This window comes from Manis javanica, chromosome 2, assembly GCF_040802235.1.
Source record: "Manis javanica isolate MJ-LG chromosome 2, MJ_LKY, whole genome shotgun sequence".
Lineage (NCBI taxonomy): Eukaryota > Metazoa > Chordata > Mammalia > Pholidota > Manidae > Manis > Manis javanica.
Window position 1 is genome coordinate 172,770,955 of NC_133157.1, and position 23,426 is coordinate 172,794,380.

The 23,426-nt window shown below is 38.9% G+C and overlaps 1 protein-coding gene across 1 annotated transcript in view; it reads left to right on the forward strand.

Moving 5' to 3' along the window:
- The window catches only part of LOC140845365 (cyclic nucleotide-binding domain-containing protein 1-like), a 203,331-nt gene extending 182,489 nt beyond the window's left edge, over positions 1-20,842 (forward strand). The window contains exon 5 of the mRNA XM_073219434.1: positions 20,769-20,842. Within this exon, the coding sequence (XP_073075535.1) occupies positions 20,769-20,775 (7 nt within the window). The 3' untranslated portion in view covers positions 20,776-20,842. The remainder of the gene's footprint in view (positions 1-20,768) is intronic.
- Positions 20,843-23,426: the final 2,584 nt, after the last annotated feature.

Sequence of the window (23,426 nt, forward strand, 5' to 3'; positions counted from 1 at the left end):
CTGAAAAAATGGAAGGAGATTCCCTATATCGAAGCTTTCCGCTTCCTCCTCCCCCCACCCCCTCCCAAGTTCTCCTAGCCTGCAAGCCGCTGCCCCCGCAGAAGCCTCCAGTTCACTCCCTTCCCCTTCTTCTCCTACAACAGCCCTTCTCCCTTCCTCCCCCACCATCTCCTCCCCCATCTCAACTCCTCCACCTTTGTCCCCTGCAGATTAAGCCTGAGCCTTTCAGCCCCCCCTTTAACTAGGTCCCAGAGGCCTCCTCCATCTTTGCCCTCATCACCTGTTTCTCCCCTGTTAAGGACTGCCTTTGTCTTCTCACATGTTTGTAGGGAGAATGGGAAAGCACCTTCCCCCATGTCTGAACGCAGCATAGGAAAGCACAAGCTAGAAAACAACCGGTGCAGTCCTTAGAAGTTATATGTCCACAAAAACATATCTTGCCAAGACTCCTCACTCTGAAAATAGGAAGACCTTGAAGATGTGTAGAAACACTGCCCCTGCTTCTAGATATGCCCTTCCCCCACTTGCTGATGTGGCAGGAATGGAGAATAAAGAACATTCTGTTTACGCATTCCATAAGCAATTAACCGGAGCCCTGCTGTAGCTCAGTTAGTAGAGCATGGGACTCTTAACCTCAGAGTCGTGAGTTCAAGCCCAACTGCGGCAGAGGCAAGCAGCTGGGCTGCTGGCTGGTGACACGTGGGTCTGATTCTATCTTTCTTTATTTTCTTTGCCCCCCTTCTGCACTTCAGGACCTGCTCGACTAGACCACGTCACTCCCCAACAGACTGAGCCAGAACCCTTCAGTCCCCCTCAGACTCGGTCCCGAGGGCCTCCCAAAATTATAGCCCCCCTCCAGGAGGTAGCAGGATCCGAAGGCATTGTGCGCGTTCACATCCTTTTCTCCTTAGGAGATTTAGCCCAACTAGAGAAATGCCTAGGTTCCTTTTCCACTGATCCCACGACATACATCAGGGGGTTTCAATGGACACTCCAGTCTTACAGCCTCACACATGACATTTTCATGCTCCTGGCCAATACTCTCCTCCCTGAAGAGCGTAGATGAGTTTGGGACTTCACCCAAACGCACACTACCGAAACCCACAGGACTGACCCCACCTATCCCCCTGGCCCCACTGCTGTCCCCAAACAAGACTCACACTGAGATTATAACACCGCCATGAGTCTCTGCTCTCGAGATATTTTTGCCTCCTGCTTAATAGCAGGTCTGAAAAAGGCAGCTCGTAAAGTAGTCAATTTTCAAAAGCCCCAAGACATAATTCAAAAGAGAGACAAAACCCCTCCAAGTTCTTAGACAGACTCACTCAAGCTCTATTACAGTATACCAGCCTGGACCCAGAAACACCTAAAGGAAGACATGTCCTTATGACATACTTCCTAGCTCAAAGCTACCCTGACATTAAAGCTAAACTCAAAAAGTTAGAACAGGGCCCCGCTACCCCACAGACTGAGATCCTAACAGTGGCCTTTAAAGTCTTCCATAACCGGGAGGAAGAGAAAGAATGCCGTAAACAAAAGGCTGATCAGGCCAATTTCCAGATGTTAGCCCAGCTGATAAAACCACAACCTGGGCGCCCCTCTACAAATAAGCCCCCCCCCGCCAGGAGCTTGTTTCAAGTGTGGAAAAGAGGAACATTAGTCAAGAGCATGCCCCTCCCCCAGATCTCCTACCACCCCATGCCCCAGATGCCACAAAAAGGGCCACTGGGAGTCTTATTGCCCAACCACCTGAAGGGGAGGCTGGACGAACAACCCGCATCCTAAGCCCACCGTAGTGGGGCTGGCAGAAGAAGATTGACGGGGCCCGGGGGCTTCTTGCCCGACCATTTCCATCACCAAACAGAAGCCCAGGGTTACTTTAACAGTAGACGATCGCCCCATCTCCTTCCTCCTAGATACAGGAGCCACCTTCTCAGTCTTGCGAGAATACCGGGACCCTACCACGCAAGCCATTACTCCTATAGTCCGGGTGGGAGGTAAACAGATTTTCCCATTAAAAACCACCCCCCTTTTATGCACAATCCTAGACAATCCCATACCTTTCTCCCACTCCTTCCTAGTTATGCCCTAGTGTCCCATCCCTTTACTAGGACGAGACATCCTTTCCCTCCTCCTCGTTTCCATAACTATATCCACTCCCACAGCCCCCAGTACTCCCTTTCTGATGGCCCTCATAGCCGACGACCCCCTTCTACCCAATGAAAGCTCCGGTTCCACCCTCATACACCCTGTATTTCCCAAAGTTTGGGACATTACAAGCCCCTCCGTGGCCCTATGTCCCCCTGCCTCTATCAAATTACGTGACCCCTCTCAGTATATCTGTCAGGCCCAATACCCCCTAACCACTTCAGCCCTCATAGGCCTCCAACCCATCATTCAAGATCTCTTAAACAAAAATTACCTCAGACTCACTCACTCCCCATTTAATACCCCCATATTAGCTGTTAAAAAAACCAACGGATCTTTCCGCCTTGTCCAAGACCTTCGCCTTATCAACATGGCCGTTGCCCCTATCCATCCCTTAGTTCCAAATCCATACAGCCTTTTATCGCAGATCCCTGCCTCGGCATCCCACTTCTCAGTCCTAGATCTCAAGGACGCATTTTTTCCTATCCCTCTAGACCCCTCCTCCCAAGATTTTTTCATCTTCACCTGGACAGACCCATGCACCAGACATTCTGAACAACTTACTTGGACAGTTTTGCCACAAGGCTTCTGAGATAGTCCCCATATTTTTGGACAAGTCCTAGCTCAAGACCTCAAACAGTTTCATCATGATCACCCCGAGTCCACTTTATTACAATATGTAGATGATCTTCTACTCTGCAGTCCCTCGTGGGAACAGTCTCAACTTGACGCTGCTTCTCTACTTAACCTTCTAGCTTCCAGAGGTTACCGGGTATCCCCCGTCAAAGTTCAAATCTCTTCCCCTTCTGTCACTTACCTTGGATTCATTCTGTCTCAACAAAGAAAGTCCATTACCTTAGACAGAAAACGACTCCTCTCTGACCTGCCCATTCCCAAAACCAAGACAGAAATCCTTTCCTTTCTAGGCCTGGTTGGGTATTTTAGAGTGTGGATCCCTAACTTCTCCCTGTTGGCAAGACCCCTATATGACCTCAGCAAGGGCCCCCCTGAAGAACCATTATCCTCCTCACCCCGACACTCCTTCATTAAGCTCCATCAAGCCCTTGTGGAAGCTCCAGCTCTCCATCTCCCTGATTTGTCAAAACCCTTCTCATTATACATTCATGAGAGGTCCAGTCAAGCTCTAGGAGTCCTAGGCCAATATTATCGCCCATCCTTTGCTTATCTCTCCAAGCAATTAGACCCCACAGTTTGGGGATGGGCCCCCTGCCTACGGGCATTAGCCACTGGACAGCTCTTGCAGAAAGAAGCTCATAAACTAACATTCGGAGTGCCCCTTACCATTCTGTCCCCACATCACCTAAAAGATCTCTTAACCTACAAAAGTTTACAGACTCTCCCTCCCTCCAGACTCCTGACCTTACTATCCTCTTTCCTCCAAAATACAAACATTTCTTTCCTCCCCTGCCAGCCCCTGAATCCAGCCACTCTTCTTCCTCTACCTTACTCTCCTCATACTCCCTCGCATGATTGCCTAGAAGCCCTTCACAACTTCCTTCCGTGCCACTCCACGATCTCCGAAGGAGCCCTCTCACACTCCGACCTCATCTGGTTTACTGATGGGTCCTCCTTTAAACATGAGGGCACCCACTACTCAGGATATGCAGTAGTGTCCCTCGAAGATGTCATTGAGGCATGAGCCCTACCCCCTGGTACAACCAATCAGCAGGCTGAACTCATTGCAGCCACCAGAGCTTACACTCTGGCCCAGGACACGTCTCTCACATTGTACACTGACTCCAAGTACATATTCCACATTCTCTTGTCTCACGTGGCAGTATGGAAAGAATGAGGCCTTCTCACCACAAAAGGAAATTCCATAACTAATTCAGCCTTAATTACTAAACTTCTAGAGGCTTCACAACTCCCACACCGACTAGGCATAGTCCACTGCAGATCACATCAAAAGGATGACTCCCCCATTGCAAGAGGTAACAACAAAGCCGACAGAGTAGCCTGGTCAGTTGCCCTATCAGAAGACACACCAGACAACAATCCATCTGCCCTTGCAGTTTTAGCCTTATCACAAGACACCCTCTGCTCCCAGGACAAAGAGTCTCTCTTCCGCCTCTTACATGATCTGTTCTATCCCAGCCCCCAATCCTTGATCCATTTTTTACAATCTTTTTTTCCTCTCTCTCCTGAAGACAAAACCCTACTTAACCAAATCACCTGCAAGTACACCATCTGCCAACGCACTAACCCTCATACCCCCCTCAAGGCCCGACCCTTCCCAGCTCATCAAGCAAGGGGTAATGTCCCCGCTGCAGATTGGCAAATAGACTTCACTAACATGCCCCCTGTACGGCGTACCAGATACCTACTCATGTTAGTAGATACATTTTCAGGATGGGTCGAAGCTTTCCCCACCACTAACAAACGAGCGTCCGCGGTTGCCTCTATCCTCCTCACCCAGATCTTTCCTAGGTTTGGGATGTCCACTTCCCTCCAATCAGATAACGGCTCTGAGTTCACTGCCCAAATTATCCAGAACCTCTCCAAGTCACTCTCACTCCCCTGGCATTTACATTGTCCTTATTGACCACAAGCTTCGGGTAAAGTAGAAAGAGCCAATAGGACTCTAAAAGACATCCTGACCAAACTATCTCTAGAACTACACCTTGACTGGGTTCGCTTACTCCCCTTAGCTCTACTCCGCATTCGAGCCCTCCCAAAGAAACCTTCCTTCTTGTCACCCTTTGAGATCATGTATGGCCGCCCGATTCTACCCCCGGGGCTCCCTTCCCACAAAGGACCAATTCCTCCCAATATGGCCCTTCCAGTACTCTCTCTCCTCCACACTGAATTGTGGAAATATCAGGATTGGCTCCTTCCTGATCCATCTGCCTCCCAAAATCCTCCTGTCTTACAGCCCGGCCAACTAGTGTTTTATAAGCCACCAGAGGATTGACCCTCTCTCACCCCGAAATGGGAAGTTCCACACGCAGTTATTCTCTGCACCCCCTCGGCCGCCAAGCTCTCACTGCCTGATAACTCTGTCACCCTTTGGATTCATATCTCCAGGTTGAAACCAAATACCCACGACCCACCTTCTCTGGACACCCAAGACCCATCAGTCACAATCCAGAGTCCTTTGGATACAGCCCAAGATGCTGTCTACTCTACCACACCTTATCCCTCTGATCCCTTGAAGCTCCACATCTCCCATGCACCCCCTTTGCCATCCATACCCGAATCATGACTTTTTCCTCCTTTACTGCTCTCTCGCTTTTTTTCCTCATTCCTATTGTCTTCCCCGCCACCCCACCCTCCTTTGTAATGCGATTCAAAGTCAGGCAGACTTACACACAGCATCAAACAAAAGTTACTGCCCTCATTGCCACATCATACTGCCCTCTGAAAGGCTGCTCTGAGCCTTTGTACCTCCACTTTCCTCCCTCCACCGAAGTGTTCACTTACAGCTACCTTTATTCTCCCTACCTCTGCTTCCTCTATGACCAAAGACAAGCCTATTGCAAGCGATGGCAAGACACCTACAGGGGATGTCCCTACTGGTCTTGCGCCATTCACTACATGAGTAACTTCCAGTACCCACAGTATTACTCCTCCAACCATTTCATGAAATATCCCAACGGCTCATTCTCCTTATCAATCCCAGATCCCTGGGACTCTCGATGGGCTGCTGGAGTCACAGCCTCAGTTTACTATGGGGGGTCCTCGACCCCCCCACGGTACCCTTCATTTCTCTTGAGAGTATGTTCCCTCTCACTCCCAGATCTCTCAAGTTGCATCAGATATCAGACATTCCAAAAAAGTCATTATCCAAACTCTTGATGGCACCTCTTCATCTTCTTATTCCTCCTACTCTTGGTTACAGCTCATTCAAGACACCACCATCTTTCTCAACCACACCCTCAACACCGCCAATTGTTTCTTGTGTGCATCACTATAGCGCCCACTGCTGGCCGCCGTGCCCCTCAGTATTTCCAACTACTCTTTCCATGCAGAAGGACAACCCCTCCGCCCCCTGGCAGACATACCCCTATGGGAACCAGAATACGCAGATAATCTCACCATCCACCACTGTGTAGGCCCAACTCCACCCCCCTCCAGTGCACTTCACTGCCTCTCTATCTACACCCCTACCTCCGGCTCTAAGACTTTTACACAACCGGGACACTTCTTTTGGTGTAATGGCAGTCTTTTCAACTCACTGCCTCTCAACTCCGATACACCCTGCATTCTCGTCACCCTAATCCCACAGCTTACACTTTACAGCATGGCAGAATTCCTTGAGCTCCAACCTCCCTTGCCCTCGTGCACAAAAAGGACTGCTTTCCTTCCCATCATGGTCGGTATCTCTTTGATCACCTCAGCTATTGGGGCAGGGTTTTCGGAAGGAGCCTTAGGTCACTCTCTATGGGCAGTTAGAGATCTCGACGCCAAACTTGAGGGAGCCCTGACATCCACTGCCGATTCCCTAGCCTCTTTCCAAAGACAGGTCACTTCGCTAGCTAAAGTCACCCTTCAAAACTGGCGGGCCCTAGATCTGCTTACAGCCGAGAAGGGCGGCAAATGCGTCTTCCTCCGGGAAGAGTGCTGCTATTACATCAACGAATCCGGCATTGTAGAAACTGACATCACCAAACTCACCAACCTTGCCTCCAGTCTCCACTCTGCTTCCAATTCCAACCCATTCTCTTCAGTACTAACAAACCCCCTCCTTACCTGGGTCTGGCCCATTGCAGGCCCCATAATAGTCATTCTTCTAGTCTGTCTCTTCTTACCCTGTATAATAAAGTTCATCAAATCCCAAGTCGGAAAAATCTCTAATCAAGATTTCAACCAGCTTTTACTCAGGAACTACCAGCTTCTGGCCACAGAATATCCCTCACCCTCACGTGATCTCCTCACCACACGCTGAGATGGACCCCTATCTCCACTGGAAACTGTTCCTGGAAACAATGGCCACAGACACTTGGCTCCTGACACCCATATCCTCTTGGCACCATTGGAATCAACAGGTCCTCGACCTATGGTTACAGGGAACCTTCATTGATTTCCAACCTGAAGAAGTCCACATCTACTCATCCTTACTGTGGGGAGTCCTATCAACCCTTTCCTCCCAGTCCTCAAGCCCTCACTCCCTTCTCCATCCCTGTTCAGCAAGAAGCAGTCAGAGAGAAAGCCACGTCCACAACCCCATAGAGGAGGAAAGGGGGGGATGAAGGGTCCCCACCAGTAAGATGGCAAACTTCCGGCTTCTCTTCGGGGTCCTCGGTTCCCGCTGGCGCCACCTGAAGCCCAACCACCTCTCGCCCCCCTCCCAATCCCAGCACTTAGCCAACAGCCACCAGCCCCGTAGAAGTAACACCACAATCACCCTATGCCCCTTCCTATATAACCCAGCACCTTTCCCTAATAAAGCAGAATTCTCCGGTGAATTGCTGCTGTGTGTCGCTCCTTTCCTTTCAGTGAACTTATCATGTACATTCTGTTGTTACTAGGTAGACTATTCTATAAATGTAAATTGGGTAGGGTAACTTGATAATTGAAAAATTAGAGTCTTCTCTAATTTTTCTGTGCAAAAACAGAATTTTTCTATTTTTTCTCTAATTTGTCTGTATTAGATGATTGATAGAGGATTGTTGAAGTTTCTAAAAATAATTGTGGATTTGTTATTCCTCCTTACAGTTCTATCAATTTTTTGTTTCATGCGTTTTAAAACTTAGCTATTAGAAGAATACACATTTGGCATATTAATGTCTTCTTGATCCCTTTATAATCATGTAGCATTTCTTTTAATCCTTCTTTTATTGTCACTTTGTCTGCTTTAACAGAGCTTCAATAGCTAGTTTTTGATTAATGATTGAATGGTTTAATTTTTCCCATCAGTTTACTTTTAAATTATTTATGTGTTTATATTTAAAGTCAGTTTCTTGTACACTGTATATATCTGAATCTTGTGTGACTGTCTAACAAACTATATTTTAATTCAGGTATTAAGACTATTTACACTTAACCTAAGTATCACTGTGGCTGAAATCAAATCTGCTGCTTTTCTAGTTGTTTTCTATGTTACATTTCTTCTTTCTTTTATCCCTACATGCTGCATTTTCTTTTGGATTGAGTGTTTTTTTTAATGATTCCACTTTACACTCCTTATTTGTAACTCTTTTAAAACCATTTTTAGTGGTTATCTAGTATTGACAATGAAACTTAAATTTATTGCAATATGCCTTCAAAATATATTTATACTACTACGTGTGGTATGAAAGCATTACAACAGTATGTTTTCTCTTCTCAATTTTTTCTTATGCTACTATTTTCATACATTTCATTTAAATATGTATATGCCACAATACATGGATACTATTTTTGCTTTAGAAAATGGAGTGTCTTTTAAAGCAATTAACAAAAGTTTGCATATTTATCTTCATTTTTGCCATTTCCAAAGCTCTTTATTTCTTTATGTAGATCCAAATTTCTGTCAGTATTATAATCCTACTGGAAGAAATTGAATTAATATATTTTTTATAGCATAGGTCTGCTGTCATTGAATTCTGATGAATTCTTTCAGCCTTTGTTTGCCCCAACGTCTGTTTATTTTACCTTTGTTTCTGCTTTGTTTTGAGAGCTGAATTCTGATATAGAATTCTGAATTAACATTTTTTTCTTTCACACTTATCCTATTTTCTTCGGTTTTGCATAATTTTGGATGAGATAACTGCAATTCTTGTATGGGATGGGCCATTTTTTCTAGCTGAAATTTTCACCTTTCAAAAATTTTTCTTCAGTTTGACTACAATGTGTTAGGTGTCTTTAAAAACATAATTATCCTACTTGGTGTTTTATGAGCTTCTAAAATTTGCATTTTGATGTCTATCATTATTTTTGAGACTTGCCAGCCATTACCTGAGTATTTCTTATGTCACAATCTCTTTCTCTTATCCTTTTGGTATTCTAATTACAAGGTTTAACATTCTTCCATAGCTCCTGGATATTCTGTTTTGAATTTTTTAAATCTGTTTGTCTCCTTGGGTTTTAGTTTGAATAATTTCATTGATCAGTCTGCAAGTTCATTAATTCTTTCCTCAGTTATTTTGGGCCTATGATGACCCATCAGGGTATTGTTCATATCTGTACCATGCTTTTTATTTCTATTATCACTATATTAATCATATGGATCATATATGGGTCTGTTTTATTTCATTGCTTTGTGTCCTACCAGCGTGTTGTTTTTTTCCTTCTTTGTGTTTCTCAAAATTTGTATGGGGTAAGCTGACATGTATGTAAGGTAGTAGAGTAAATAATATGTGTCTAAAAGTAGGGATCATGTTTCTTTGTTCAACTTTTGGAATGGAGTATTATTCAGCTAAATTTTTTTTTATTGCTATGTTTATGCTCAGTCTATCAATGACATCAGATTCCTCTAGGATTATCTTGTTCTTAATGTGGGGGTAGGTTGCAAGTTTTCTCAATATTCCTGCTACACCCTCATTTCTAGGCTTTTGTATGAATCTATGCCTCAGGGAAGGTTTTTTTTTTCCCTCCTGTGTTCTTGAACTCCTTTCAGCAGGAGACTGCTGTTACTTATTTCCTTGAGCTTGTTAGCCTAGAGTTGGAAGGTGCAGGGTTCTTTTTCTGTTGCTCTAATGCAGTCTCAGTCTTAGGCGGGCATTTACTCAGTAATTCTGGCTCTAACCCAATGGTAGAGTAACTCTAGTTGTCTGGACCCAGGGCATTTTCCTGCCTATACTCAGGGGTGGAGGGTTTTATTTGCTCCTGTACCTTAGTCCCCAGCTGCAGTGGGTCACCCCTGCATCCTGAAGATGATGGGATTGTCTGCCTTTCCCCTAATGCCTTCAGCTTTTGTTCCATAGTACAGATAGGCAGAGGGATCCATACAGGCTTCATGTTTCTCCCGCGGTAGCTGTTCCTCCCCTTTTCTTCATTCTATGCTGCCACAGGGAATTCTCCTAAGATCTTGGTAAGATCAGTGAAGAATTTGTGAATGGATGTGAACTCTCCTTGAGTCTGAGGCTCCTAATGGTTACATAATATCACAATAGCTCTTACTCACAATTTTTTGGAAATTTTAAAATGATTTTTAGATGGATTCTTATCAGGCAGTATAGCACGTGGTACCTCTTCCTCCCATGTGCTGCCTCAGTTTATGCCCGTCTCTCTTTGGAGGCATCTGGCTTCCCTTAGATTTCACGTGCGTTTTTTTGCCTTCTAAGTCCTCAGCTTTATGATTTATTTAAAAAACGTTATACTTTGGTAGATTATTTGGATTCTTCTGGTTGATAGAGTATGGGAGAGACATTCTTTCCAGCTTTTTACTTGCTAAGAAGAACGCAAATAGGATTTTAAAAAGAAAAGGAATGTATGTGGGCAGAGAATAGACTATTTTGTAACAAGTATCTGGAAATATTTTTGAAGCAATGACCATTACATTCAGATTTTTGCATTTAATTGTTTTGAAATACTGTTCCTTGAGCAATACAGGTATCATAAACCTGCTTTTAAAGGCCACAACATTTATTTTAGGAAAGATGGCTTTATGAAAAATGAAAGAACTCTTTAAATTATGGGATTATATATATACTGAAAATACAAATTATAGAAGTAATGTTAAATCACAAAACAAAACAAAATATTATAGTATTTCAGATATTCAATATTTAGTTTTGAGAGATTACTGAAGTCTTGCTAATCAGATCCTTTGCAAGTTCTTTAATTATCTGCATTCGAATACTTCAGTTGCATATAAAAGAAAATCCAACTAAACTGCCTTAAGCTGTAAAGTAAATGCCTTTCTTGTAAAACTAAAAATTCAAAGGCATAAAAAACTTCATGCACAGGTTAAATGAGAGTTTCATAATGCTTAACAGGGCCCCAGGGACATTTGTCTTCAGTCCCTCCTTGGGATGTCAGCTTAATCCTTTGTCAACTGAGTTTTTCAGAATTTACATTTAGACATAATCTAGTCAAAACAAAGAAGAGGTCCCACCATTCAAAGCAAAAACTCAAGGTGCAGTCTGTGTAAATGGGGTTTGGTGACATGCCTACTCCTGAACTAGTCACTGCCCCCAGAGTGATATAATATGCTTCCTGGGTTTTCCAACTCATGGAATTCTTTCCTAGAAGTGGCAGTGAATTCAACTTCCTTATAATAAAATAAATGTAAGTGAATATCAGAAATATCTGGGAAGCAGAAAAATGGATGCTAGTGAAACACTTCTTAGTATCCATTTTACATGTTATTTTGAGTTTCCAATGAAAAAGAAAAAAGACCAAACTAGACACTTAGGAGATTTAGAATGCATGAGAAAAGTCACTATCTGCATTCAAAAATAGAGCAAAATATGGCAACATATGCTGTGAAGAGACATTGTAAGAGAAAAGTCTTGGAGATTCTTATATTGAAACGTGTTCCTGAAAGTCTCAGGGTTTTAGAACTTGGAATTACCTGAGACATCATTGAGTTCATCTTTCTCATTTCATAGATGAGGTAACAGAGACCGGAGACACTAAAAGACTTGACAAAGGTCATGTGGGTGGCAGGTGGTGAAGCTTCTGAGAAACTCAGTTCCTCTGGCTTTGAGTCTGCAGCTCTTTCCATTACCCTTTGTTTATTCTGAAAAACAAAACTTTTGTGATCATTTTATATACACATAAAGTCATTTGTCACTATATAATAGCCTTTTTGAAGTGATAAATTGATTGTAAAAGTTCTATCATCTTCGGGTAAGATTCCTCAAGGGAGGAACAACCTAAGACAGGCACAGTCGCAGGGGGGCCATCAGGTGAGAATTTGGGGATCAACAGAGATGAGGCTCAGAACCTCACCCCCCCTGCTTTGAGAGAAATCTTCTGCATCCGTGGATGTCTTGCTGCCCTTGTCTAGCCTGGATTAATACTTAGTCCATAGGCACACACCTGATCATCTGATCATCTACATTTGCCTTCTTACAGCACTAAACTATGTTTTCTACCTTTATCTTGCATCTACCTACCACTTCAGCATTTTATTAAAAATAAAAATAATAATAATAATAGGAGAAATGTGGGATCAACATATAAATCAAGTACAAAAATCAAATGAATATTCATATTTGACCTGATGGTTTATAGGTCATATTGCATGATCAAAACCGAAAGTTTCTGTGATGAATGCCCTTGTACTGTTCACCATGTAAGAATTTATTCACTCTGTAAGAATTCGTTCACCATGTAAGAACTTGTTCGTTATGCTTCAGAAGATTGGAGACTGACGAGAATTAGGCTTGAGATGGATTAATGATTGTACATTGAGCATTGACCCCCCTATACTGAATTTTATTGTTGTTAACAACCATTTGATCAATAAATATGAGAGATGCCCTCTCAAAAAAAAAAAAAAAAAAAAAAAAAAAAGTTCTATCATCTTTTCCAAAGGCTGGGTTATATGTTTACCTGCTTATGAACGTAATTTTCACATTAAAAGTCATACTTTTTTTTCTGTTTCAAAGACATTTTTAAAATGTTTCACCTTTGACATTGCCACCTACTAACACTTATGAATATTAAGTAATGTTAGAGGTTAATGCACTACTAATGATAGGCTGTTGTAACTCATTTGGCCTCTCTTGGCATAAAATGTCTAATAAAATGTTCTTTTTATAGCAAAACTAAGTAGTCTTAGTTATATTGTGCCTGATTGAGGACAGTGAGATATTTTGTGTATCCATGAGGCATAGCTGTCTTTAAAAAATAATATGAAAAGAACATTTGTGACTTTTATAAATCATTTTATAATTTATTAATGAATTTACCCCTTTTCCTGTACTCTGTCATTTATAGGTATGACTTTTTTAGTAGTGACTGTTTTTAAAACATCATGCTAAATAATTTAACTTTTGATAATATTTGGTATTGAGATAGATTTAAATCACACTTGAAGGAAATATTTTGTTAATAGTAGTAATATTATTACAATTAAAATGGTTAGGGAACAGTACATTTTGATACTGGACTTACTAGCATTTTGTTATCGAAAGCCCTCAGCAACGACCTCTTTATATAAAATATAAAATAGTATTTATTAAAGATATAATTCTATCAGCCAAGTCTCCTTGAAAGTAAATTGAAATGTTTAATATGACAACAACAACAAAAATTAAGCACTTCTGTTGTTCTTGGCTTTTTGGTGCACAGAAGTATAACCAAAAGAGAATCTCTATCTTAACAAACCTGACAATCTTGTGGAAGAAATCTGACATGGACATAAGTAAATATATTCAGTTAAATGTGATATGGAGTATGTGAAGTATGCATAGTGATTTGAGAACATAGGACAAGAGATGACTTCAACGAAGGAGATTTAGGGAAGACTTAATAGAGAAGAAAGTAATTCAGCTAGGCTTTAAAAATGCTTAGTAGAAGACGGAAAAGAGAAACAAGGCATGAAGGCAAGAAGGATCAGAATTTTCAGGGAGTGGCAGGAAGTCTTGTTTGCTGGGAAAGTGGAGCTATGAAGTGAAGTAGATGGAAGTACAGATTAAAAATGCAGGTGAGTATGATGGAATCAGATTTAATAGGGCTGCGAACGGCAGTAGATGGACTGTAGACTTGATTCTGTACCCTGTGGTAGTCATTAAAAGCATCATCTTGGAAGTCACATTGTTAAAGTCTCTAAGTATGCATAAAAATACTATTTTGCAACTGCATAGAATGGACTCATATGTGTGTGGGATTGGAGGGATGAGAAAAACTGAAAGAGGTTATTGCATATTCAAAACCAGGGGTTCTAAATTCAGTTCTGATAATGGAAATTTGAAACAGGAGGTTAAATATAATTAGCATTCTGGAAATTGACTGGAAAGCACATAGTGAATGTATGTCTGGATTTATTGTGGATTAATAAATATATTTGAGAAGAATAAAGTGTCAGATTCTTTATGGAAAGTTGGAATAATAAAGACTGAAGCAACTATTAGTTTTTTTAGTTCAAGGCCTATCTTTTATAAAGAATAGTTTTATAGAATCATAGGGGTGAGATCATATAGCAAAAATTGAAGGGTAAGTGAAAGGTGAGAAAATGGGCTTGGAATTACAATTTACTTTTTTTTTCCAAAGAATTTTTTTTCTTTTCCTCTATTTAAAAATGTTATAGTATTAAAAATGTTGCTTGTTCATACAGAAAGTCTTTCATTAGTAACATTAGTTATTTGATAATATAGCTAATACATTCCTCAGATGAATATTCAGATACAATCATAATTTATGGATCTGAAAAGAAAATCCAGGTTGGACATATTTTTTACAATTTTCATTTTTCCCATTCTCTTGTTTTACTATTTTTCTATAAATACAAATGTGAAATGAATACATCTTTATAACATTTTCATTTTTAATCTTGTGTTTATGGCACACCCTTTCAAAGAATGCAATGTTTCTATTTTATTTAAATACCATTTAATTAGTGTGCAGTTTTTGAGTGAATGGGATAAGTAACTCACAGGAGATTACCAAGAAATGACTTGAGAATGTGGAAGACAGCATGTTTTATAAATAACATTATATCTAATAACATTATTTCTTTCTTGCCATTCTCTAATATGTCCTCAAGAATGCTAATGCTAATTTATTTCGATTGATTGCCTTGCCTTCTAAAATGGTTAACAGATGACAATGTAGTATTCACCAATATCTGCTGCACATGAGGAAGTTATTGGAAATATCTTAATTCATCAGGATATATCAGTTTCCAATATTCTACTGAATTAACAACAAAGGTATTTTTTTAAAAGGTAACACATTTATAATTGGATGCAGTTGGTATAAATTGTCTACAATAGGATCCTTATTTTGCTTATCTTCAAAGTTAATTTTTTTATTTTTAAATTTTTTTCAAGTTTATTGAGTTTAATTGAAAAATATAATTATATATTTAAAGTATAGAACATGATTTGATTTGTATGCTAAGGAATGATTAACACTTTTCAAAATGCTATATTGCTATCAGATAGCAATATAGCATTTCAGTCTTTATTATTCCAACTTCCCATAAAGAATCTGATACTTTATTCTTCTCAAATATATTTATTAATCCACAAATCATATCATATAGATTTAATTCTTACATGTAACAATTACAAATAGATATATTAATTCAATTTTCTTGAGGACAAAACTAAGAAATGGAGAAATTAAAATAAACAGGAGTTAAGATATAACAAGAGAAATAGTTGATTAGGGATTTAGATATACTGATTCCACCTCTACCTTCAGTCAGCCTTCTATCCTTGAAGAATAATTTGGCTTTATTCCCAAGAGCAGGGAAGTTCTTGCCTGTTCCACGTGTTCAGACTAGAGGAGCTCCACCAGTTTTATTATTTCTGGGATCAATTTATAATTGCAAATTCCAACTGACTTATATATTATATAAAAATTTCCCCCTCCTCCTAGCTGTGCTATTCTTTTTTGTCTCTTGTGCTGGCTCTTCTTCCTGTACCTGACTGCTAGATTTTGATTATATTTAGAGCTTATTGTTCTTTTTTTTATAACTCTATTCATTTTTCTTAGGTCACCAATGACTTAGGTAAGAGTCTGTTGTCATCATCTCATGGATTTGTATCGCCAGACATTATTACTTTTCTGATCTCCAGATCTGTCAATTCTAAAATTGGATGTCTCATGGTCACTCATATTCAACATCCTCAAAATTTAACTTATCATCTCTCCCAAACTCAGTGACTTCAAACCTATTCTTCCCCCAGTATTTCCTTTCTTAGGAAGATGAATGGCTTTTTTATATTAATGTTATGTAAGACAGAAACTTGCAAGTCACTTCTGTTCCTTTTCCCTTCCTCATTCATGTCTGACACTTTGAGTTTATCATGGAGTCTTTTGCTTTTACCTCCTAAATATCTGTGACAGAGACTCGGGGTTATTAATCTATGAATAAACACAATATTTTCTTCTCCTGACTTCTAGGGTATATGTATCCTTATTTTCTTTGTGAACTCTTAGCAATTTCTTTGCTGTACAGAATTTGATAAAAAGGACCATTTCTAGGAAATGCGTTAAATCAGCTTTCCTGTTTATGGGGGACTTGAATTGCTATTGGAATGGGTGGAGCTCCTAATTTTCTGACCACCTGTGAGCAGTAAATGGCAGATGGGAACAGAAAGCCTGATGGCCCCTTCTGGTTGGATGAAAGTGAATAAGTAACATGCATCATTTAGAGGTCAGGGAGTTGGCAGAAGGAAGTGGATGGAAAGCTCTATGGCTGGGAGAGGTCATAATGTTGAGAGTAAAAGCTGATTGCCACAAGGAATCTACTGGTATTCTATTAGTCATGGTTCTCCAGAGAAACAGAACTAATCGGATGTATATATAAAGAGGGATCTATTTTAAGAAACTGGTTTACATGATTGTGGGGGCTGGCAAGGCCAAAATTGAAGGGAAGATTAGAGATGGAGGGAGACTTAATGTTGCAGTTCAAATCCTAAGGCAGTCTGGAAGCAGAATTTCTTCCTACATGGGATATCTCAGTATTTTTTCTTAAGGCTGTTGACTGGATGAACCCTAACCACATTATGAAAGGTAATCTGTTCTGTGCTAAGTCTACTGTTTAAAATGTTAATCACATTTAAAACAAGTCTTCACAGGAACATCCGATTGCTGTTTGACCAAACAGCTGGGTACCAGAGCCCAGCCAATGGACACATGAAGTTAACCGTCATGTAGAGAGCATTTCTACAGAGGACTTTAAAGGGCATTTCTGTGAGAAGTAGTTGGTGAAGCTCTCAAGCCATTCCTTTATAAAGTCCAGTAAAGATCATCATTTTCAAAGCTTCTATTTAATGCTATGTGGGGCATCAATTTCATTTACACAACAAATTTACTACATCTTCCTCTTTTCACTGTATTGCTGCCATGCCTCTCTTTGGAGGGTTGCTTCTTACCTGTAGGATTGTAATGGCTACCTATCTAGTCTCTCTGGTCATCAGTTTTGTTCCCGTCCCCCATCAATTCTCCATGTATCAGTTTATAATGTTTATGTGCCTTCCAATACCAGATTCCAGGGTTTCATTCTTAGCACATAGAGTCTAATACTTAGCATGAATATAAGCTTCTTCACTAATATTTCCAACTTCATCTTATGTCATTTTCTCCTACTCTCTTATGTGTTAATTGTTCTAGGTCTGTTTTATTCTGACAGTATTCAGTTTTAGTAATTTTCGTTTTTTTTCTTTTATCTCTGACTTCTCACTGTCTCTTCCCTCTACCCCAAATATTATTCTTCTCCCATGTTTATGATAGGAAACTGCTTCCTTTTTCTTAGTTCTCAATTTGAATGTTGCATTACCAGAGGAGTCTATACTAGTTCCAAGGACCAGGTTAATTCCTTTTTAAGTACTTACATAATGCCTAATACTAATCATTTGTTTAAAATCTCTATTCCTTTCTATTAGCGCACACTAAGCGTACAATAGTTATTGAATCTATGGCAGGATCCACATCAGAACACACTTGACCTTCAGTCTCTCTGTTTTTCTGAGGTGACATTATGAAAAGCTCCCTTTTCCCCTCCTTAATTACAAGGAGAAAGGTTACTTTGTGGATTGGGTTTGTCTATTAATAATTATGCTAGGAATTCAGATAACCAAAGATAATAAAAGCTCAGGCTTTCCAGAATAAGATGCCTTTGAATTAACTTTTCAGCTTTTCTTCTGTCTTCTCCACAGGCAGCTGCTTGAGTTAGAAGGGCTAGAGGGCTAGAGGCTACTACAGATAGGAAGGACCCAAATTTTGGAAATACTAAACATAAGCTCTCAGATGATGACTTTCTCATCATGATTTGAAAGCAGATGTTTCCTTTTCTTGTTCCTTTCCTTGATGTTTCTTCCTTCTGTGCTTTTTAAAATTTAAATTATTATTATTATTTTACTAGTCAGATTCACTTTCTTAGAATGGTTAAAAAAACAGAAAGGAGGAAGGAATGTCATATTTATACATCTATTCATTTAATAATGAGAATTCTAACTTTAAAAATTTTCAGATTATGTCTAGCCATTTCAGGTATTGGATGACCTGGTTCCATTGTTGTGACTATTAAGTGTTTGCTCCTGTAAACCTTGTATGCACAGAGGATGCAGGACTCAAAGACCTTAATCTGAAGTCAAATTATCAGGGATTTTTGCCCAGTATAGTTCTGTTAAATCCACAAAAATAAGTTATGCATTATGAGTAGATGTCTATAACCTTCTAAAGCTTCACATTTATAATAACGTACTCTCTTCACATAAACAACAAAAGCTTCTGATTAAATGCGGTTAATTATGTTCCCTAACTGTGTTTTGTTTTCATGAAATGCCAAAAACAGAACAAAAAACCCTAGAAACTGCAAATTAGAATTACCTTTTATTCTGTTTTGGGGCCTAAAATGTTTAGTTTGGAATTAGATTCCTGGAAAACCTAGTGCTTTCTTAAGGTGATATACTTGATCACCTATATTGAACATCCTAAATTGATTAGAAGATAAGCCTGCATTTTTCCGGATAGCTCTTTTATTTGAATATTGTCTTTTTTCCTATTTTCCTTTACTTTAACTAGATTAGATGTCTCTCCTGTCTACTGTTATAACAATCAATAAATAGCTTTTATTTTTAACTTGTGATTTTGCATTGTAATTACTAGATTATGTGTCTGTCCTCTTGTAAACTGCCTATTGGCAAGTCAGCAGTCTTATTGTCCTTGTAACTCGGCCTATGGCACGCAATCATCTTCTGAGTGTATGAATGAATGAATGGATATGTGTTTGGTTTTGTCTTTGAAACATCTTTTACTTCTTTGTATTATTGAATGTAACCTCAGAGGATGTTAGATAGCAGTTGTTAAGCAATCAGTCTTTTCAGTTCCTAGAATTACCTGTATATTCTGAGGCAGTCAGTCCCTCTGTGTATTTTTAAATACCACAGCAGGGGACATTTTGTGGGAAATCAAACAGGGACTATATTAGTCACTCATGCTGCCATAAGAAATACTATAAATTTCTGGCTTAAGCAGCAGAAATTTATTTTCTGACAGTTCTGGAGTTTGGGAAGTCCAAGATCAAGGTGCTGAACAATTTAGTTTCTGGTGGGAGCTCTCTGCCTGACTTTGCAGATGGCCACCTTCTTGCTGTGAGCCCAACTGACATTAAAGAGAGAGAGAGGAGAGTGAGCTCCCATATCTCTTCATATAAGGACATTAATTCTATCAGATTAAGGTCCCACCCTATGACCTCATTTAGCCTTAAATACTAACTCCAAATATAGTCACACTAGGGTTGGTTAGGACTTCAATGTATGAATTTTGGGAGGACACAATTCAGTCCATAGCAAGGGCATTGGAGAATTTTTAAAGTAAAAGCCTATTTTTATTATTGAAAATCAGGACTAAATATGAGGAATCTGGCAGAGAATTCAGCAAAACTATAAGTGTGAGTAAGGGTACTTTCTTTCCACAAGTTTTCTACCCTTCAGGTGAGAAGAGGATAGAAAAAAACAATGCATCTTCCATTGAATACCCTAAATACATTCTGAATTTCAGATCATGGTCTAGAAAACAGTCAGGGTGGTAGAGAAGTTCACAGAGCAGATCACGATGAAGAGCTTTGTTCTTCCGATTCTGCTTCTTTTCTTTTTTTTAAAAACTTTCTTCTCTAAACCTTTTATTTACAAAGCTGTGTACAGTAATAACATTAGATTAAAAGGAAACTTGAGAGTACACAAGTTTAAATGCCAAAAAGTAGGGACTGTAGCACTGAATGAAGTAGAAATTAATGCAAGAATAGTAAGACTAAGTTATACCAGGAAACAGACACAACTCTAATCAAACAGCGTTCTTTTTGTTTGGGATTTTCCTTTCCAGAGCACTCCCTGAGCATCAACAGTTAACTTTTAGTGAGGGAAAAAACTTGTAGGTTGTGTTGAACTTTTTGAGGTACAGGAAAGTGTTGGGTTTTCTGTTTATTTCCTTATGTAATAAACCTTGTATATATAAACTTCATTTAGCTTTTCCATTAAATTCTGGTTTTGATATAACACAGTTTGCTCTTTCTTTTAATCCTGTGTATTGTTCAAAATTAATTTTGAATTATACTAGTTGGACTCAAAAATAAGTCTGGGGAGTAAAATATTTTTCTACAATTTGCAAAAGAAGAAACTGAGGCTCACAGTTTATGCAACACATGAGATCACCACATACCTCCCCATTGGTAAGGCTATGATTCATATCCTAGAGTGACTGACTCCAAAGACTGTTGTCTTTTCATATAAAATACTTCAATGTGTACCAAGAAAAATGTTTGTATTTCTTTACTTGACAAGCACAAGCCCTATCTTTATAAACCATTAGAAATAATTATAGTCTTCACAGTGGGGCAGAAAATAGTTTTCTGCTTTGATGTATGTCTTGTAGGGAAGAATAACATTTTAACTATAATTTTGACTTTGTTCTTCATTAGTTTACATATTGTTGAGCTTTTTATCTTACTGCTTTCCTCTGAAGAATTTTAGTGCAATGCATGCATGTCACCAAAAGTTTGATTATTTGATATCTGGTTTTGCTTTGCTTGATACTAGCCTTCCTTGTTGCCTCAGGTGCTAGCTTTTTAGAGTTTTCTGCAGTGATCAGCAACTAAGGAGATTTGCACTCTTGACACCATAACAGGTAAATTAACTTAATGATCTGTCAAATTCCACTGGAGTCATCATAATTTTGACTGATGTGTCATGCAACCCTTGTAAAGTATTTTATGTGATTTGAAGATTGGTGAAACATAAATACGTATGTATAACAATGAATATAACATTGTTATGCCACCCTTTGCATATTGATATAGGAAAAAAAATTCTCATTTTGTCAATGACAAATTCCCAGGGTTGATCAATAACTCATATTGGGGAAAAAAAGGTGGAGTATGCTATGATAAACATTATTTAAGCACTCCAATAAGAAAAAATATATAACTCATAAATATTTTGTGAGGAACAAATATGGTGTTAGAAAGACTTGGGTTCAATACTAACTTTTCCACATAATTGTTCTACTCATAAGCAAGACTTAATTTAGTCACATCTATAAACTTAAGGTTAATAATAATACCTGTCAGGTTTTATTTTTTGACAGATATTATATTTGACCAAATGTTTGAAATAAAATAGTGTGCAAAAGACAGGTGATTTTGCTATGGATGACTTTTACAGTTTTAAGTTTCAGTTGAATAACCAAATACTACAATAAGTAATAGTTATCCTGAGAACAAGACAAAACTAATCCAGACTGGTGGTAAGGTAATCCTGAAAGAGTAAGAGAAGACTTCTTGAAAGATGAGATTAAAACAACACATGAAACTCTTTAGAAGTAGAGCAATATTATACAGAATATAATAAAACATATTAGGAGCTTGAAATTTATAAAGATCAAAGAGAAGTCAAGTTCCTTTATTTATTTATTCAACAACTATTCATTACTTAACTTGTGTGAGACACTATTGTGGGTTCAAACAAACAGAAACAAACAACAAAACCAAAAATTATTAACCTCATGCTTACATTCTGGTGGGAGAATACGACCTAAATATAAGAAATAGATAGTATTTGAAGCAAGAAAATCAGTGCAATGGTGGAAAAACAAAATTTAAAATATACAGAAAAGCTAAACGTCTGCAATTTTAGAAAAAATAATCCAGAATCGCAGGTGTGTACTGAGCAAATAGGAGGGAGGCAGAAGAGGTCAGAGAGGTCAGACCATAAAGGACTCTTTAGGTCATTGTAAAGACTTTGGCTTTATGAAATGGAAAGCTATTAAATAGTTTTTGGCAGAGAAGTGATATTTCATGTTTCATATTTTAAAGGAATAACTTAGCTACTAGTTAGAGAAAAATGGTGAGTTGGCAATGGTAGAAGTTGAAAAATCACCTGGGAGGGAGTTGCAAATATCAAGACAAGCAGTAAAGACCAAGGTAGATTTGACCAACTTCAAAGGCAAGTAATACACATATTCTTGGGTATAATTTTTGGGTTTAGCATTTTATATTTCCTGATATTTTGAATGTGAGTATGAGAAAACAGAACATTCAGGCAAGAACTCAACATTTTTGTTTATCTAAGCAACTGGAAGTTTGGAATAACCAGTAAAGATATATATTGAAGAATGCAGTTTAAACATGTTTGGGTCATGTAGTATTAAAAGTTCAAGTTTCCACATAATCATATATGAGATACCTAAGAGACTTTCAACTGAAAATGGTACACAGTGAGTTAGATACATACATGTCTGCAATTCAGCTATTCAGTATAGCTATAAATTCAATCATTTTTAAAGCCATTAGATGGATGACATGAGCAAGAAAATGCTTGTAGACATAAAATAAAAGTTTCAAAATTGATTCATAGCATACTTTTCATGTTAAGAGGTCTGGAATAAGATGAAGAACCAGAAAAACAGCCTAAGAAGAAAGGGCCAGTTAGGTAGGAGGAAAACAAGAGAGTACATTTTCCTGGAATGCAAGTGAGGAAAGTGATAGCAGGAGGAGGGAATGTGGAAACTCTGATGAAAGTTTGGGTATGTTGAAGACTGAAAGTTGACAATTAGATCTAACATTGTAGAGCTACTGGTGATGCTAACAGAACAAGTTTCTGTAGAGTTGAGGCAATAACTTTTGATATCAGAAAATCTTTGTCATACTAACCAAAGGTGACAATAATATACTGGGTGAACTATTTTAATATGTTTTAAAAGGGAACAACTATCTGGAGCATCTAGAGAGCAACCAAAAACAGACAGAAACTGGAGGGAATTTGATCTTTCAAAGATAAAACTATATAAGGTGAGATTTGTGAATTTGTAAATTTTTTCTTTGTGTATTGGTAGAAGTTTTTAATTTGGAGTGGGAATAGCAGACATCTAAGTCTTAAAGGCTTACACTGTCACATGTCAGAGTTCAGAGCTGGCAGAGTAGCTGGAAAATTTAAGTGGAAAACTACAGAGGGGGTGAGTCTCAAAATCTGTATAGTAACTAAACTAAAATATTTGTCTTCTCATGAACTACACATGTAGAGAAGGTTCCTGTTCTTCTAGTAAAATCAATAGCTGAGAGAAAGAAATGAGCAGAGATGTCGTCTTCTGCTTATTGCAAAAGATATGTTTTTCGATTTGAATCTAACTGTGTGCTAGAGCAAAACCTCAGGACCTTTCAGAGAAAAGTAAATCTGGAGTATCTGTAATGTATAAAATACAATGTGAAGAGTACAGTG